Source organism: Ctenopharyngodon idella, chromosome 2 (genome assembly GCF_019924925.1).
Source record: "Ctenopharyngodon idella isolate HZGC_01 chromosome 2, HZGC01, whole genome shotgun sequence".
NCBI lineage: Eukaryota > Metazoa > Chordata > Actinopteri > Cypriniformes > Xenocyprididae > Ctenopharyngodon > Ctenopharyngodon idella.
The window spans coordinates 2,362,512-2,380,429 of NC_067221.1; the positions used below are offsets into that span (position 1 = coordinate 2,362,512).

General features: G+C 40.8%; 1 protein-coding gene across 2 annotated transcripts in view; it reads left to right on the forward strand.

The window, feature by feature from the left end:
* The first annotated feature begins 1,098 nt into the window (after positions 1-1,098).
* Positions 1,099-17,918, forward strand: part of epha4a (eph receptor A4a) — a 47,742-nt gene continuing 30,922 nt past the window's right edge. Inside the window, exons 1-3 of one of the 2 annotated variants that reach the window (XM_051874100.1) lie at positions 1,099-1,446; positions 2,664-2,731; positions 5,393-6,056. In XM_051874100.1, the coding sequence (XP_051730060.1) occupies positions 1,347-1,446; positions 2,664-2,731; positions 5,393-6,056 (832 nt within the window). In that variant the 5' untranslated portion in view covers positions 1,099-1,346. The remainder of the gene's footprint in view (positions 1,447-2,663; positions 2,732-5,392; positions 6,057-17,918) is intronic. The other variant, XM_051874109.1, reaches the window with a different exon arrangement.

Below are 17,918 nucleotides of genomic sequence, written 5' to 3' on the forward strand. Positions count from 1 at the left end.
AAGTATAAACAGAGCCTTGTCTCTTTCAGATCCATCAGCCTCGAGGGCGGGACCCAATAACTCAAGTCAGTCCATACATATGCAAACACACTGTTGTCAAAGTTGTCAGCACACAGTCAGCGTTACAGGATGTAGATTGGCTCATCAGGTGGGCGCATGCAGTGAGACAGCGCGAAGCGGACGCATCTGCTGCTATTGACGGAATTCTACGATGGAAAGACGCGTTTGATGCGCAGCTCTGGTCGTGGGCGTCATGAAACGCGTGATTGACAGGGGCAGGAGAGGTCGTGAAGTGTAGGCGTCCAGTTGATAAAGGCATAAAGGGTCTCACCCTAACATTTAATAACTTTTAGTCTTTGCAGCAACACATACTGATGAATAGCGATGCCCGATTCGCGAATGAATCGGGTCTTTTTAAATAAATTAATGCGATAAACACAATTAATAAAACTTAAATAAACGGCGATATGTGCCTACAAATGGTTTTACTGGAATGTAAGTAATGCCAATTATGTCGAGACGTAAAATAATTGCTGAATCGTTTTTTTTTAATCCATCTGAGCTGTTTTAAAGAACCGATTTGCAAAAAAAAGTCGCACTGCATAAATCACTGCAGTTTAAAATGGTCTGGTTTGTGCATCTTCCCACTCTCTTATGCTTTAGATTTGTTTGTTTAATTAATTATTACTGCAATATTCGGTTTCCCCTGAATAAATGGTCTGTTAGTAATGTTATAAAAGCATTTTATAGCACGTTCAGAAATTGTCTTTTGACTGAGTGTTGTGGCCTAGACATTGCACTAATTGCACTAAACACTAGACGGCGCGCTTGCTCTTCCCACTATAGAGCTGGATAACTTCACTTTAATGACTCGCGCGCTCCATACAGTCCTATGTATGACGTATACAGATATAATAATTATTTTCAGGGTATTTCCCATATATTATAGACCTAGTTCTGTATGTAAAAGCAGCGCTTCTCTTTCTTTCTTTCTTTCTTTCTCTCGCGTTCTCTTTTACGCGCACACGCTGCATTATCTCTCACACACACACGCGCGCACGCAAAGGGTTTTTTATAGTACGCAAAAAGATTGAAAGAAGAAAGACTTTTTTATACACTTATACAATTCTCCAATTACCATATAGGCTACCTGGGAAATGGGCTGGCTGTTTACCCGAATGGACACACTGTTGACTCTCTGCGTCTCGCGGTGACAGGCGCGTCAGGCAGTGAAGGTCCGCCCCTCGGCGGTGTTCAGCAGCGCTCGCGCATCACTCTCAAACGCTAATTCCACCGGGACAGACGCAACTTCGGTCCGCACGCGGAGCGGAGGAGACGCACACGAAATGACACCAATGGCTGCGCTTGTGTTCACGGCGACTTTTGCGCTAATAATCTGGATACCGAGTTTCTCGTTAACCGCACGGGTCTACCCTCCTAATGAAGGTAAGGATTTACCAAAGCAAAGGAAAATCTTTCCAAGAGTTCATTTTTTTGTTGTTGTTGTTTGGGTTACGACTTGGGACGCTTTAGAGTGGCACAGAGTCTCTTTTTTAATATTTCAAGACTCAGCGAAAAGGAATTATAACATTTTCCTCCGAAAGTCCCTTTGGAGATCTCCAAGTGTCTGTGGTTCCCAAATCCGCAGCTCTAATGGAACACATTTTTTCTTCATCAAACGAAGTTTAATCTCGGACTCTGTTGGGAGTAAACACTCTAATTTTGTCGGAACTATTTTTTTTATTGCACCTATCTTTATTTATTTATTTTTATTTCACGAAATGTGCTTGGATGACCAGAATGGAAATAGGAAATATGTAGCGTATGGCTCGAAAAATTTGAACGAAACATTTTTACGACTCCTTTATTATTTTTATTTATTTTGGAGTGTTTTCAGAAGCGAAATGTATGAAATTCGTTCTTCATAATCAACAGAGACGCGCACGAGACGAATGATAAAAGATTTTCAGCATAATGTAGACTTATATTACACTGCACGCTTTTAATTTAGGGCTTTGTTTTGGTGTGTATAGGCTATATATACACACAAATTCTGAAACCTTTAGAAATAAAAAGAAAAAAAAAAAATCTTGCCTTTTATATATTCATTGCACATTCACTGCGCACTGATTATGTTCTTCTCTCAAAGGGCCTGATTTTCTTTGGAAAATAGCCAAATTAAAACAATACTTAATCATGCCACAATCAATCTTTATAGAATATGGTAACACTTTAGTATAGGGAACACATATAAACTATTAACTATGACTTTTGCATCAATAAACTCCTAATTTACTGCTTATTAATAGTTAGTAAGGTAGTTGTTAAGTTTAGGTATTGGGTAGGATTAAGAATGTAGAATAAAGTCATGCAGAATAAGGCATTAATATGTGCTTAATAAGTACTAATAAATAGCCAATATTCTAGTAATATGCTGCTAATAAGCAACTAGTTAAAAGACCCTAAAATAAAGTGTTACCTAAAATACTTATTATCCAATACATTTCCTCAACGAGCATAAATCAGTATACTTCGAGGAAATGGAGAGTAATGAGTTTTTGATAGCAGAAGAAACCAGTTGTGACTTTAGAGACAGTTTGGTCTAGTCATAAGGAGGTTGATGATCCATCTTCAGTGACTCACGGCATTTTGTCTCTCCGCAGTGACGCTGCTGGACTCGAGAACTGTGCAGGGAGAATTGAAATGGGTTGCGAGTCCGACGGAAGGAGGGGTGAGTCTACAGAGGATTTACAATTTTGCTTTTACTTTTGTTTTTGTGTAGTAAAATCTCTATCGACCACTCTTGAAGGTGTTGATTGTATATTTGCACATGAAAAGCGGACTAGAGAAATTAAAAGAACCTTTTTTGAGCACAGCGGTTTAACCAAGGCCTCGTGTTGTGCTAAAAACACACCAAAAACTGATGGAAAGCGGCTTAAGAGGACTTAAACACTGTATGCAGTCAGTATTTTCTGCATTAGATGAAGCACTGAAGACTAATGAGACCTACACAAACATCCATAATTATAAATCCTGACAGATGAAGTGGCTTTGTTCTTATAATTTGATGTTTCATACAGACTGAGAAACGACTTGAGTTTAAGTGCTTGTGCTGAGGATAATTCATTTATACATTTTGTGCTTTGTAATTATAATGTTCATTTCTTTACATCATTTATGGGTTGGCATCTTAAAATTTAATAATTTTTCTTGTTCTTGGTGCACTGTATTTTTCCATATACAACAATGAAGCTCAACTTTTTGGGAATGAGTACAAATAAGCAAATTGAAATACAGATTTAAACATTCATTTTATACATTTTTCTTTGAAGAGGACAGTACTATTTACCTCATTTTTAAATGATTTATTTTAAAAAGGTTTCCTTTTTTATTTTTTTTGGCCACACTTTACATATATATTAATACTTGCGTATAATTATTATGCAGTCAGTAGTAGTTTAAGCACATTTTTATTGTTAGTGTTGTTGTGATTTAATTACTACAACTTTTGTTTTAAAAGAACTGACTGAAACTGCATACATTAATACATTACATTAACAAAAACGTATTAAACCTACCATGTTTCTATTCAAGCATGAGCAAAGTTATTTATCTGCGATTCGGTTGATTAATTACACCACGATTAGTCTTCCTTGTTCCCTCCGTACCCACTTTGGTTGGTTTCAGGTTTAATGGTGAACTTGGCATTTGAGGAAATGTGGTCCCCCCCAGCCTGTGCTGCTTTATCTCATCGACCTGTTTGATTGACAGGGTCCCGACAGAGCCCCCTCCCTCACGCAAGCGGGCCGAATGTACAGCTTTATCGCTGTGACAGCTGGGATTTCTACACTTACGACTTACAAAGAGTAAAAAAGCAAGAAGAAAAGACAGCGTCATAGATCGTGACAGGCCTTTTCAGAAACTCTCCTTCATTGCATACATCTCATTTGAAACTCTCACCAGCAGGAAGCATCAAACTCTAGGCCCTATAGTATTACAATGGCTTAATATGGGATTAATGGTGACCGGGAAGTCAGGGCGTTCTTATATATGTGCAAGGGTGTTTATTATTGAAAACCATACTTTAGCCTTTGTATTTTTAAAAGACTGCCTTTCTCCCAATCACAGCGAACAAACATTTGACATATCGCCACATCTATTGCCCAACAACAACTGTTTTTGAAGCCTTTGAAAGGCTTAAATGGCACTTTCAATTCTAGTGTACAGAAATGGAGCTTTTCGATGCTTTGAAGAATCATGCTGGGTTACAAAAAAACCCAAGTTGGGTTGAAAATGGACAAACCCAGCGATTGGGTTGTTTTAACCCAGTGGTTGGGTTAAATGTTTGCCCAACATGCTGGTCAGTTTTATTAAACCCAACTATTGTTTAAAAATGACTACATGTCTGGCTTAAAATGAACCCAAAATAGGTCGGAAATTAAAAATCAGACACATAATTACTAGAGGCAACAATAATAATCAAAAGGTGAACATTTATTAATAAGCAATTTAATAAATGTGTGTTTAATTTTTATTCATTAAACGCATTAATAAATGTTCATTTATTAACTTTGGGTTCATTTTAAGCCAGCAATACAGTCATTTATAAACAATAGTTGGGTTAAATAAAACTACCCAGCAGGATGGGCAAACATTTAACCCAGTCCGCTGACGTGGTTAACAACCTAACCACTGGGATAAAACAATCCTGGGTTAAACAACCCAATCACTGGGTTTGTCCATTTTCAACCCAACTTGAGTTGTTTTTAACCCAGCATTTTTTTTTAAGTGTATTATCCCAATTATGTTGATTATTTAATCCTAAATTTAAAAAAGTATCAAATCTCCAATAACATCTTTGAGTGGCCGATGAGTTTGTTTATAAAGCAGTGTAAATGTTGAGTATTAAAGTCGCTTGTCTTAAAGGGATGGTTCACCCAAAAATGAGAATTCTGTCATCATGTACTCACACGTTCCTAAACCTGTATGACTTTTCTAATGAGGGACACAAAAAGTGTCTGCTTTTCGTCCACACTGTGAAAGTCAGTGGGGTTCCAGTGGTGTTTTGGATCCCATTGACTTTCGTTGATTCTTCAAAATGTCTTCTTTTGTTTTCTGCAGAAGAAAGAGAGTCATATGGGTTTGAGTAAATTATGACAGAATTTTCATTTTTGGGTAAACTAATCCCTACTATCTACAAAAAAAAGTGCACAGAATCTGGCAGATGTGTGATTAAATTCTCATTATCATATCGTAATCAATGAAATCACTGCAGCTGTTGGTCTGTGGGAAATCTCCATCTCCGGGCCTGGAATTGTGTGCACCTGCTGTGACAAATGTCTCCCTTTGCAGAATCTCTATAGGCCTACTTACCTCTCTGTCTCTCTCACAGTGGGAAGAAGTGAGCATCATGGACGAGAAGAATACGCCAATCAGGACGTACCAGGTATGCAACGTAATGGAACCCAACCAGAACAACTGGCTCCGAACAGACTGGATCCCCCGTGGCGGAGCTCAGCGTGTCTACATCGAGATCAAATTCACCCTGCGTGACTGCAACAGCCTGCCAGGAGTCATGGGAACTTGCAAGGAGACCTTTAACCTCTACTACTACGAGTCCAACAATGACAAAGAGCGGTACATCCGAGAGAACCAGTTCACCAAAATCGACACCATCGCGGCCGACGAGAGCTTCACGCAGGTGGACATAGGAGACCGCATCATGAAGCTGAACACGGAAGTGCGGGATGTAGGAATTTTGACGCGGAAGGGCTTCTACTTGGCCTTCCAGGACGTCGGGGCCTGCATCGCCCTGGTATCCGTACGGATCTTCTATAAGAAATGCCCCCTCACTGTACGCAACCTGGCCCAGTTTCCGGACACCACCACCGGGGCGGACACTTCATCACTAGTGGAGGTACGCGGATCCTGTGTGGACAATTCCGAGGAACGCGAGGTTCCTAAAATGTACTGCGGAGCAGATGGAGAATGGCTGGTGCCTATTGGGAACTGTTTGTGTAACCCTGGCTATGAGGAACATGGAGGAACATGCCAAGGTAAGAGCTCGGATAACTTGAGTTTTTCCAACAGGTTCTCTTATGATTCAAGACCCTGATCGGCCAGAGGCAATATATTCCATATAAGATGAGATCATTAAAATTGAAGCTGACCCGGATGCACTTTTCCCCCCTTCAGGGATATAAGAGTTTACTCAGATGTAGACAGCTGGGCACTCGGCAGATCGCTGTGGATTAAGGGAGTGTTGCTATTCGAGAGGTCTGGTTATGATTATGGTTCGCCCTGTTTGATATCAAAACACCTCCCTGTGGATTTGCGCATGAGAAACGTTGGCGCTAATTATTTTGTTGGAGCAACAGCCGTGTGGTTTATGTGCAGAATCCGCTTAATCAGATCATGGGCGAATGCTCTCGTACCCTTTTCTCGTTTGCTATCTCTCAAGAGCATGTGCGATGGCTTTCAGTTCACATTAAAGCCAAAAGATGTGATTGGCAAAACGCTGAAAGAGCAGGACAGATAAAAGAAGAAAAGGAGAGGATCAGATAGATTGCTTCTGTCACCAGAGGGCCGTTTCTCTTTCTCCATGCTGGCTTTGATTCCCAGTGTCCGTAGTCAGGCCGTACGCCACTGAAAAAGCCGTGATATACTGTTTGGGGTAACACTGAGGTCAGTGCAAGCAAAAAAGGAAGAGCCAGAGGACATGTAGACAGTTTGAGCACGCCCTTTCTTTCTTTTCCGTCTGGTCCGGGAGAGGGTCATCGCTTGAGCGGGGTGATAAACGGCCGACTGGCCAGTCTAACGGCCTTTATTTATGAGCGCTATCTCCGCGGGCTAATTGCATGACAAATACGGGCTGTAATTTAGGGCTCCTGCGAGCTCAAGGGGGGCGGTCGGCATTCACAGCGGGCGATCTCTCTCTCTCTCTCTCTCTCTCTCTCAGTGGATGTGCTTGTGTGGGTGGTTGAAGGGTACACTGGGAAAGGCCATTCTCAGGGATCTGGCCGTTTTTCTTGGCCACTCTTTTATTCGCTGGCAGTTGCCGGGTTCCCCATTCGCTCCTTAGCTTTCCGTCTCTCTCCCTCTGCTCTCTTTTGCCGTTCAGATATGTTGAAATGAAGGAAAGAGGCTGTAATTTACCAAGAGCAGAACGGCGTTTCCACACAGACATTTGGTGGAACGTTTTACTTAAATCACTTCAGGGCCTTGCGTTGATGATTTCATTACTCTGAGATGTTTGGAAGAGGGTGTTTTTAATATTTCTGCTGTTTGGTGTTTTTTTTTATTTCATATCCCAATTCACATGTAAATAATAAAACAAAAAACACTTCATGTCTTAAATTTCAGGCCCAGAGTTTCAGGTCAGTTGAACAAAACAATCACTTGCTCTTTCAGGCCAAAAATCTAAGTTATTATTCACTCCCATTATGAAGCTTGGAAGAGCCAGGATATTTTTAACATAACTCTGATTGTGTTCATCTGAAAGAAAATAGTCATATATACCTAGGATGGCTTGAGGATGAGTAAATCATGGGATAATTGTCATTTTTGGGTGAACTATCCCTTTAAGCATGAGCCTGTCATCAGTGTCTGATTAAGCCATCACAGGCTGTCTTCAGAGAGGCAACAGGCAGTTGTTTCCTCATTGAAGCGGGTTCAAAAGGTGGCTTTCTATCCCAGCATGCAGATGCGAGTCACTGTCTGTTTAATAAGTCTGAGCGTGCAGCCCAGGCCAGGGGAGGGATGCAGAGGTTCACCTTCAATGTGAGGGCTTAGGAGAGGGCGAGAACTTTCTCAATGGGGCGTCCCAAGGACCTTGTGAAAAAAGCCCATTGAGGATAAGGGATACAAGCCCTGTACCCCAGAAGGCCTCAATGGGAGCCTCTCCCCAATTGTTGGGGTGTCGTGATCGGGGATGGGGGCGGAGGGGAGGAACACTAGACAGGGTCAGGGGTGACCCCTGGCTTTATCCTCCTCTCCTCCCCGAGAGACGGGGGTCATGGCCGAGATTGATTAAGACGTCAAAATTTTGACAGCTGCAGCCTAGATGGACAGGTCCAAGAACAGAGGAGCGAGAGAAGGCCACAAAACAGCCGCCGTTCGGCTGGTGAATGGAGCGGAGACTTGGCCAGAGGATTTGGTGTCTTTTCTTCTTTTTAAGAGTTTGCTGTTTTCTCACTGCTCATCTGCTGTGTTGAGTAGGAGGTGAGGATAGAGAGGAAATCTCCGCTTGTTAGTGGGCGTCCGGCGAGCTGGAGACGTGTAAAAGCACGCTGAGATGCTAGGCTGCGATGGAGAATGACAGCCCACTCTCAGCGTTTCACTACACTGTAAACGTACACAGAGTTTAGTGAAACAGCATGACGATGTGGAGAGAAATCCAACCAACACCAGTGAGTTTTCAGCTCTTTTGACTACTATGCCTCTGCAGAAAAGCACTACAGTATTTCTACAGAAATATATACCCCTGGATAGTGTTTTTTAGAAAAGAAGTACTGGTACTGTTACCATGAAAGATGTCCAGGCAAGGATGGTATTACCATGGTACTTTGACACTATACCATGGTACAGAAATTCATGCACCATACTATTTAAAGGGATAGTTCACCCAAAAATGAAAATTATCCCATGATTTACTCACCCTCAAGGTGTATATGACTATCTTCTTTCAGACAAACACAGTCTTATTAAAAAATATCCTGGCTCTTCCGAGCTTTATAATGATAGTGAATGGGGGGCGACATTTTGAAGCCCAAAAAAGCTCATCCATCCATCATAAAAGTAATCCATACGACTCCAGGGGTTAATAAAGGCCTTCTGAAGTGAAGCGATGGGTTTTTTTTAAGAAAAATATCCATATTTATAACTTTATAGACTACATGCATGTTCACGAGAGGGTCGAGCGTGGAAGCGTGCATTGTTTACTGCAAAGGAAAATGGTGAAAAAGAAGTAAGCCGTTTTAGCTATACTATAGATTTGTATTAGTCTTAAAATGGTGCGTTTGTGAATCTATCCAGGATGCTTCAGAATAAATAAAGTCTTAAGATTATGCTTGAACTCGACTCTCGTGAACGTGTGGATGGCTATAATCGGAAGCTAGTGATTAAAGTTTATAAAGTTATAAATATGGATATTTTTCATACAAAAACCCATCGCTTCACTTCAGAAGGCATTTATTAACCCCCTGGAGCCGTATGGATTACTTTTATGATGGATGGATGAGCTTTTTTGGGCTTCAAAATCTCGCCCCCCCCATTCACTCCCATTATAAAACTTGGAAAAGCCAGGATATTTTTTAATATAACTCTGATTGTGTTCGTCTGAAAGAAGATCACAAGTCATATACACCTAGGATGGCTTGAAGGTGAGTAAAACTTGGGATAATTTTCATTTTTGGGTGAACTATCCCTTTAAATAGTACATCAAGATGTTTACTATAGTATTACAATAGTGCATTCCCAAAAACATGATAGTACAGTACTTTTGTAGCATAATACTACCATGGTACCGTCGTACATTAATTTTAGCACCATGGTATATTTAAAAGCCATCCAATACTATCACGGTACTATAGTACCACCACATAAAAAAAAAAAAAAAAAAATCATGGTAGTGCCATGGTACTTTTTGGGAGTTTATTGTGACACCTCGTCTAAAAATCATATCATAGTCCTTTTTTGTCAGAGATACTATGGTATTATAAATGTACAGTGCAAGTACCATAGTATATATCAAAGTATGCATCACTCAACCATGGTGCCACCGTTTTATTTTTTTTAATGGCTGCTAATGTAAAACAGCTCGCACATATTCATGTAATTAGAAAAAGGATAAAGGGTTTAAAAAAATAGAGCATGATGGGAAGGTGTGATAATATGAAACACTGCTCTTTGAATCAGAACAGACAGCAGCTTGTGTAACTGGAAGGAAAACGATGCTTGAAAAGACATTATTTATGCATGTAAGCCGAGATAGACTCTCAAGAGAACGCCGTTTGTATCGACTTCACCGTGCAAAAGTACATTTTAGCTTTAATCACACATTAAGCAAATTGGTGTACTTGAGGAGAGGTATTGATCCGGCCTTCTTATGTATTATTGTTGAGACGCAGCTTTGCAAACTTTGCACCTTAGCACCTGTATGCATCTGCGTGTGTCTAATTAGAAAAGGCTTGCATGTGTATCTCTTCGCTGTCATAATTATGAGCAGGTGTATGAGAATCATCATCCTCAGCTGTGAGTCGTTTTTGCTCTTTTCTTTGTCAAACAATAGCCGCCGCCTGCCAAAACGCTCCTGCCTATGAATATTCATCACTTCCTTTTCGCTTTTGATGGCAAGCACATATGTTGATTCCTGTCACGATCCTCCTCAGTTCTCCCCTCCATCGGCCCCTGAATGGACTGTCAGCTGTCCCAGGAAAGAGAGATGCAGAGAGGTGCTCTTTGATATCAGACAAATACGTCATTTGCATATTTCGTCCGTGAAATGCAAAGCCAGCAAACTTGTCTCTCAAAGACAATGGGCGGCTCGTCCTTTCAGCGAGATGGAGCGAAGGTTGGGTCCGTCCTCTTCGCTCTGTGATCATGGCAGCATGCTGTATGTGTTTGAAATCATTTGGATAATATGATTCGCATGATTAAATCCAGATCTTTTGAATCTTTTGGAGTTCAGACGCTCCGGTCTGTCTGTATGTGTGCAATTGCTTGCTCATGTGTGTGTTGTTCTCCTTGACCTCTTCCTGTCTATCATCATCCGGTGCTCCCATACGGAAGCTCCCCTGACAGCTCGCAGCCCGTCAGTTGTCATGTTGTGATGGATGCACCGGGTGCGGAAAACGGCCTGAAGGACAGAACTGGTGGGAAGGGTGAGGGATGGAGGTGACTGTCCCTCTCCCACAGAACTGTTAGCATCCATGCTAATGCAAGTTTAGAGGTGAAAAATGCCCTGTACTGCTCGTTCAGCCTTCTGATTCAATCGCTGTGCCTTCGTACCCTCACAGTCATATTTCTATAACAAGATATTTTCTACTTAATTTTGGTATTTTAACATTTCTCAGGAAGGGTTGTTGAAACTGCCTACTAAGCGTGTTTTGCTAATGCAAACTAGTCTGTTTGCACCCATGCTAATGCTATCTCTGACATGAAAAATGTACAGATTATAAATAAGAATGGAGCATGGTAATACCATAGTACTCTTTAAAATGCACCGCCGTTTAAAAGTTTGAGATTTTTTTTAATTGTTTTTAATAGAAGGTGATGCATTTATTTCACCCAAAATACAGTAAAAGTGTATTTAAAATATATATTTTTTTATTTTTGAATATATTTTAAAATGTAATTTATTCTAATATGCTGATTTGCTGCTCTAGAACAATTGTTATTATTATTGGTGTTGAAAACAGATTTTTTTTTCAGGATTGTTGGATGAATAGAAAGTTCAAAAGAACAGCATTTATTTGAAATAGAGTGTTTTGTAACATTATAAATGTCTTTACTGTCACTTTTGATCAATTTAATGCGTCCTTGCTGAATAAAAGTATACATTTCTTTCCAAAAATAAATAAATAAATCTTACTGACCTCATACTTTTGAACGATAGTGTATAATGTTACAAAAGAGATTTCAGATAAATGCTGTTTTGTTAACTTTCTATTCATCAAAGAACCCTGAAAATAAACAGTTTTCAACATTGATAATAATCAGAAATATTTCTTGAGTATCAAATCATCATATTAGAATAATTTCTCAAGGATCATGTGACACTCAAGACTGGAGTAATGATGCTGAAAATCCAGCTTTGATCACAGGAATAAATTTAATTTTATAATATATTCACATACAGTCATTTTAAATTTTAAAAATATTTCACAATATTACTGATTTTTTCGTATTTTTAATCAAATAAATGCAGCCTTGGTGAGCATAAGTGTCTTCTTTTAAAAACATTAAAAAATCTTACCGATCCCAAACTTTAGAATGGCAGTTGTAAATGTTCTGTGTTTTCCAGGATTTCCCCATGGTACCGTTCATATCAGAGTACCTTTTTTGTAAGGCGAAATGCCTGAAATAACCAGATTAAGTAGAAACTACCCAGCGTCCTTGATAAATTCACATAATTTCCCAAGAAAGTCTGTTGAAACTACATGCTAAGCACATTTTTGCTAATGTTCCCTTTTGAGAAATTCTGAGAGCGCTGGCCTCATCTCTCTGGTGTTTAATTATATTTTAATTACACCGTCTGGCACACGTTCACTGCCGGTGGTCTGGATCCCTCAGATCAGCACAGATCTCCTTTAGCATCACTGGGACAGTGGTGTGGACGAGCCTTATTGACTCACTGTTTGAGGGTCTGTCCTCCCATTCTCCCTGATTAACCCAGCATCCATTTAGCCGCTGCTCTCCACACATGCTTCATGCCAAAGGGTTTGTGTTCATTTGACAAGATGTCCATCAACGGCGGACGTGAGCGCCCAGCCCAGCTACTTCATGCGATCCTCCCCATCAGTTAGTGCCTTAAATTGGCTTCCTTCCAGAAAAGGTCAAGGGTCGAAGACAGGAAGGCCCGAGCCATCATTTTCTTCTGAAAGAGACGTTGAAACTGCTGACCTGTTTTATGCGAGACTTTACAGTCAGCGCGGCTGCTGCGCGTCTTTGTCTTCTGGTTTGATTAGGACGCTGCCAAAATTTTCTCAGTACAAATGCACCAGATGGAGCTCATGAATGCAGTTGTTCTTTTCTACTAATGAAGTGTTTATGAAAGCCTAATATGAATGGTTTGATTCACAATGATTGATGTCTCAAATTAATCTTAGTGCTATAGCAGTTTGAACAAAATGACTTTTTTTCCTGCAGTATGAATGACAGGAACTGAAGTGGCTCGGTGTTTTCTCACTTAGGTAAATATGCAAACGTTGAATGAAAGAAATGTTATTCAAAAGCACTTTTTGAACTCTCCATTGCACAAACATGCATACTCAGGGATTCCTGACTGAAGGGCTCTTCGCAAAACTCACTCTCGGCACTTCTAGATGGGACGTCGGTTAACAGATGTCAATTAGCTGAGAACGGTGAGCAGGACAGACTTAGTAATGGGATTATTTCGGGGGTCGGCAGACCTGTTTCCACAATGCAAGGCAACACTTGTGATTAGCCCGTAGGGGTCACGGCGGCGGCTTCACAATGCACATTAATACTGGTAATTATTTGGAGGGGCTGAAGCATGGCTGGATCTAATGCTTGCCATTAGACTTGAGGGTTTATTCCGTTCCTGGGGTTTTGGTTAGAGTGGATTGGACCAGCTGCTGTGGAAAAAGCCACTTGGTTTGTCACTGAACACAATTAGTTGTGACTTTATGTCTTTGTTAGCGCTGAGAGAAAGGCGGGAGGGGAAGATAAAGAGCGTTTGCTGAAGCAATTCTGTAGACGTAAATCTCACAGAGGAATTTCGAAACATAGGAACGAGATCCTTATATAGAAGCATTGAAATGTTGCTACACATTGTCACAAAAAAGGGAACTGTGAATTTACAGATTTATTCAGTGTCCTTGAGGAGTACAAAGTAACATTTTTAGCTTGACGGTGGCTCAGCGGTTTATAAAACAGTTTAGAATTTTCAACAACATTTTACTTTTTCATCAAGTAGCAGTTTAGTGTGGCGAAATGATACATTGATACTTTATATCCAACTGAATCGCAAACTAAAGCAACTGTCAAACACGAAAACAAAACAAAAAAGTACCTGCGTTGTATTTTACCTCAGTTTTTTAGCAAAATGTTTCAAGTATAACAAGTATTTTTCTTTTAATTTAGTAAAAGTCATCCTAATCAAGATTTATACATAGATTCAATTATTATTTTATATATATATATATATATATATATATATATAATATTATAATAAAATATTATAATTATAAAGTCTTTTACTTAAAATATAATCTAATTTTAGATATTTAGGCATTTTTCTCTTTAGTAGCTTCATTATAGTTAACTACTTTTTCTTAGTAGCTTGTTATACAGCTAACTACTACTTTTCCTCTCTCTTTTAAAGTATCTTGACTGATTTAAACACCTTTAAAGGTGATCTATAACACCCCTTTTTACAAGATGCAATATCAGTCTCCAGAATGTGTCTGTGAAGTTTCAGCTCAAAATACCCCACAGGTCATTTATTATAGCTTGTCAAATTCGCCCATTTGGGTGTGAGCAAAAACACGCAGTTTTTGTGTGTGTCCCTTTAAATGCAAATGAGCTGCTGCTCCCCGCCCCCTTTCCAGAAGAGGGCGGAGCTTTAACAGCTCGTGCTTCGTTTGCTCAACAACGACAAAGCTGGAGAATCTCACGCAGCCAAAATGAGGATTGTCAGTAACGGTACACCATTGTCGCTTGCAAAAACAAAATGGCAGCGCCGTGGGTGGAAACGTGCAGATTAAGGGGCGTTAATATTATAACATCCCCTTCCTACGTCACAAGGGGAGCGAAATCTGAGCGGCTCGTTTTTTCACATGCTTACAGAGAAAGTCTTGCCAAAACAAAGTTACCGGGTTGTCCTTTTTCTCGTTTTCTGGGTTGGTAGATGCACCAGGGAACCGATTATAGCATTAAACACAGAAAAAGTCAGATTTTCATGATATGTCCCCTTTAAATCATGAGTATCTTGACTGTTAAAGTTTCAGATCGCTTACTCAACATTGCAGAGTAATAATACTAATCTTCTGTCATATTCAGAGCAGGTGACATGAGATGAAAACTGATTTAAAACACATTTAAATGAAAGATCGTAAGAAACCAAACTTATGTATTTTATAATTAGAACACACACACACACACACACACACACACACACACTCCTCTTGGCCTGTAAACGACCTCTAACAGCATTACAATGTTGCATGCCTCCTCTAACACATGTGGCTGACTTAAATAACCCGAGTTATGTTTCACTTCACAGACTCCCAGCGCATTTATGTGTGTGTACACACAGACTTTCGCAATCTAAACCACACATGCATTTCTCTCGTTTATGTTTGCACTCCTCAACCTTCAAAAACTAACACATGTGACAGAAAGCAAAGTAATTTGAAAAAGAGGCTGTTACGAAGTGTAATTCACTCATCGTTGCCGTGGTGTTGACACATTTACCCTTTAATATCCCTTGCTGGACTTTAATCCGAGAATCCAGAATCTCTTTCTGCTCGCTCACCACCTCGTCGGCACACACCTCTGCTCTGAGGCACGAGCTTGTGGCCGCACATTCACAGTAACCACAACCCATAACCCTTTGCATGTGCATTCTGGAATTCTTGCACTGTGTCGAATTTTGGATCACTTGAGAGAGTCTTAATGTTGCTTATTTTCACCGTAAGTTGTTACTGCTTACTTTGGCTCTGATTTGATGCATGTAATCAAACTGTTAGATTTTATCCGTTCCGTTTGAGTTTCTCCAGTGCAATGTTCTCCATGTCATGAGCTGTTCGTGGTGTTTTTTATAAGGCACAGATTGCTCGCTAAGCGAGAGCGTCCATTCAGCGGGCAGCACAGTGCATTCTCCCTGTCTTTGTGTGGCAGCCTCCCTTTGAAGGCCCTTGGCTAAGAGGAGGTGGGGGACCGAAGCCGACAGCGAGAACATTAGCATGTCAAAAGCCCCTAGAATCAATAAGGGCCTTTTTCTATCTCTCTTTTTCCCTCTCTCTCTCTCAAGCGCTGTATCTCTACCCAGAGGCCATGACCCTCCCTGGCATCAACCAGCACCAAACAGACCTTACCTTCATTTTTCTGTGTTCACCGTGGTCCTCACGGGACAACTTTAGCTTAGGTTCTATATGGAAAACCAATGCTATAACTTAAAGACTTTGAGAATTAAATGATATATAATTCTCTACTAAAATGTTTAACTTTAGTAGAGGAAAAAATAATTTTTTTCCACATGAGCATCACAGCTCAGTGCGCAAACCAATAAGCTGTAACTCATATTCAGGTTTTGAAATTTACATTTCTTAAAGGGCACCTATATTACATCTTATGAAAAGGGGAATAATAAATCCCCAGAATGTGTCTGTGAAGTTTCAGCTTCTTATTATAGTTTGTCAAATTTGCCCCTATTTTGTGTGAGCAAAAACACGCCGTTTTTGTGTGTGTCCCTTTAAATGCAAATGAGCTGCTGCTCCCGGCCCCCTTTCCAGAAGAGGGAGGAGCTTTAACAGCTCGCGCTTCGGTCGCTCAACAACAACAAAGCTGGAGAATCTCACGCAGCCAAAATGAGGATTGTCAGTAACGGTGTTCAGCCTTACATTGTTCAAACCGGAGTCGACACTGATGGAGAGACTCAGGAAGAAGTTACAACTTTTAGGACGTTTCTGAATGGTTAGTGGATAAATTTATGTAGTTGCTGTGGAGTTGATTCAACTCATCCACTAGCATGTGCCGTCATGTTAATCTTTTGTGCAAAACCTGTATGGACGCCCACTATACAGAGCGTACCAGTTTTCCAACCAGGCTAAAGTTTATGCTACCAGATGCTGTGAATGGTCTAATATTTTTTCCAAAATATCGCTCGGACAGAAACGCTCCTTTTTTAGCAGCTGAGCTTGCCAGGGTCAACTTGCAGGCTATCCAAGCTAACGAGACTCTAAACAGTGTTCAGTGCTCATCTGTGCAGCCAACCACAGAACAGTTAGCATGCTTTGCTCGAACTTTTGCCATGGCCTTAGAACTGGTATACTATTTTTGCATGCGAAAACAAAATGGCGGCGCCGTGGGTGGAATGGCAGAGCCACAAAATGGCGGCGCCACAGATGAAGGGGCGGTAATATTGTAATAGGATCCCCTTCCTACGCCACTAGGGGAGCGAAATCTGAGTGGCTTAGTGTTTTCACATGCTTGCAGAGAAAGGCTTACCAAAACAAGGTTACTGGGTTGTTCTTTTTTACGTTCTCTGTGTTGGTAGATGCACCGGGGACCCGATTATAGCACTTAAACACGGAAAAAGTTTTTCATGATATGTCCCCTTTAAGGGGTTTGTGTTTTTTTTCTTCACTACGAGCTGTCAAAGCACGTCCCGCCGCTACTGGCTCCAGCCCAGCCCCGAGTAGCCCTTCGCAGTCTCTGCGGTCTGGCCGCCCAACAAAACAAGTGGACGGGACACGACCTGTTCTCAGCAGCATCAGCTCTTCAAGAGAGCACCACTTAGCCAGGGTTCACGCCGAATGCGCCGCCCCGACCCCCTCTGCAGAATTTAATATAGCGGTCCAGAGAGAGCCCACTGCCAAGCCTGCTTGAAGTGAGTGCTATTTGCTAATGATTGTAAGAGTAATCCTGCCTGTGAGATGTGTTGAAAGAGACAGACAGGGCTGGTTTATGGAGTGCCAGAAAAGCAATTGCAGGCCAGAGCATTCGAAGTGAGGGGAAAAATGTTGGCTTTGCAATGAGGGGACAATGATTCTGCGCCCTGCCGAGCGAGGCAATTATGACCACGAGTGAGTAGTGGAAAAAGACACAAACAGAGAAAAAGGAGAAAGTAATGAAAAGAGAACAAGGGAGCGAGGGAAACCTCAAGGAGAATGTAGTACCATGGTTTTGGGCTTTTACCATAGTAGTACTATTGGATTTTTGGAAGTACCTTGATGCACCATGCTTTTACAGAAAAATACCAAAAAATACCATGATATTACCACAGGATTTTGGACTTTTAGTGTAGTAGCGCCACGGTATTTTTGGAAGTACCACAGAGTACCATGCAAATACCTTGGTACAGGAATTTCAGTGGGTTGAAAATGGACAAACCTAGCGAATAGGTTGTTTTAACCCAGCGGTTGGGATAAATTTTTACCCAACGTTCTGGGTAGTTTTATTTAACCCAACTATTGTTTAAAAATGACTATATGTCTGGCTTAAAATGAACCCAA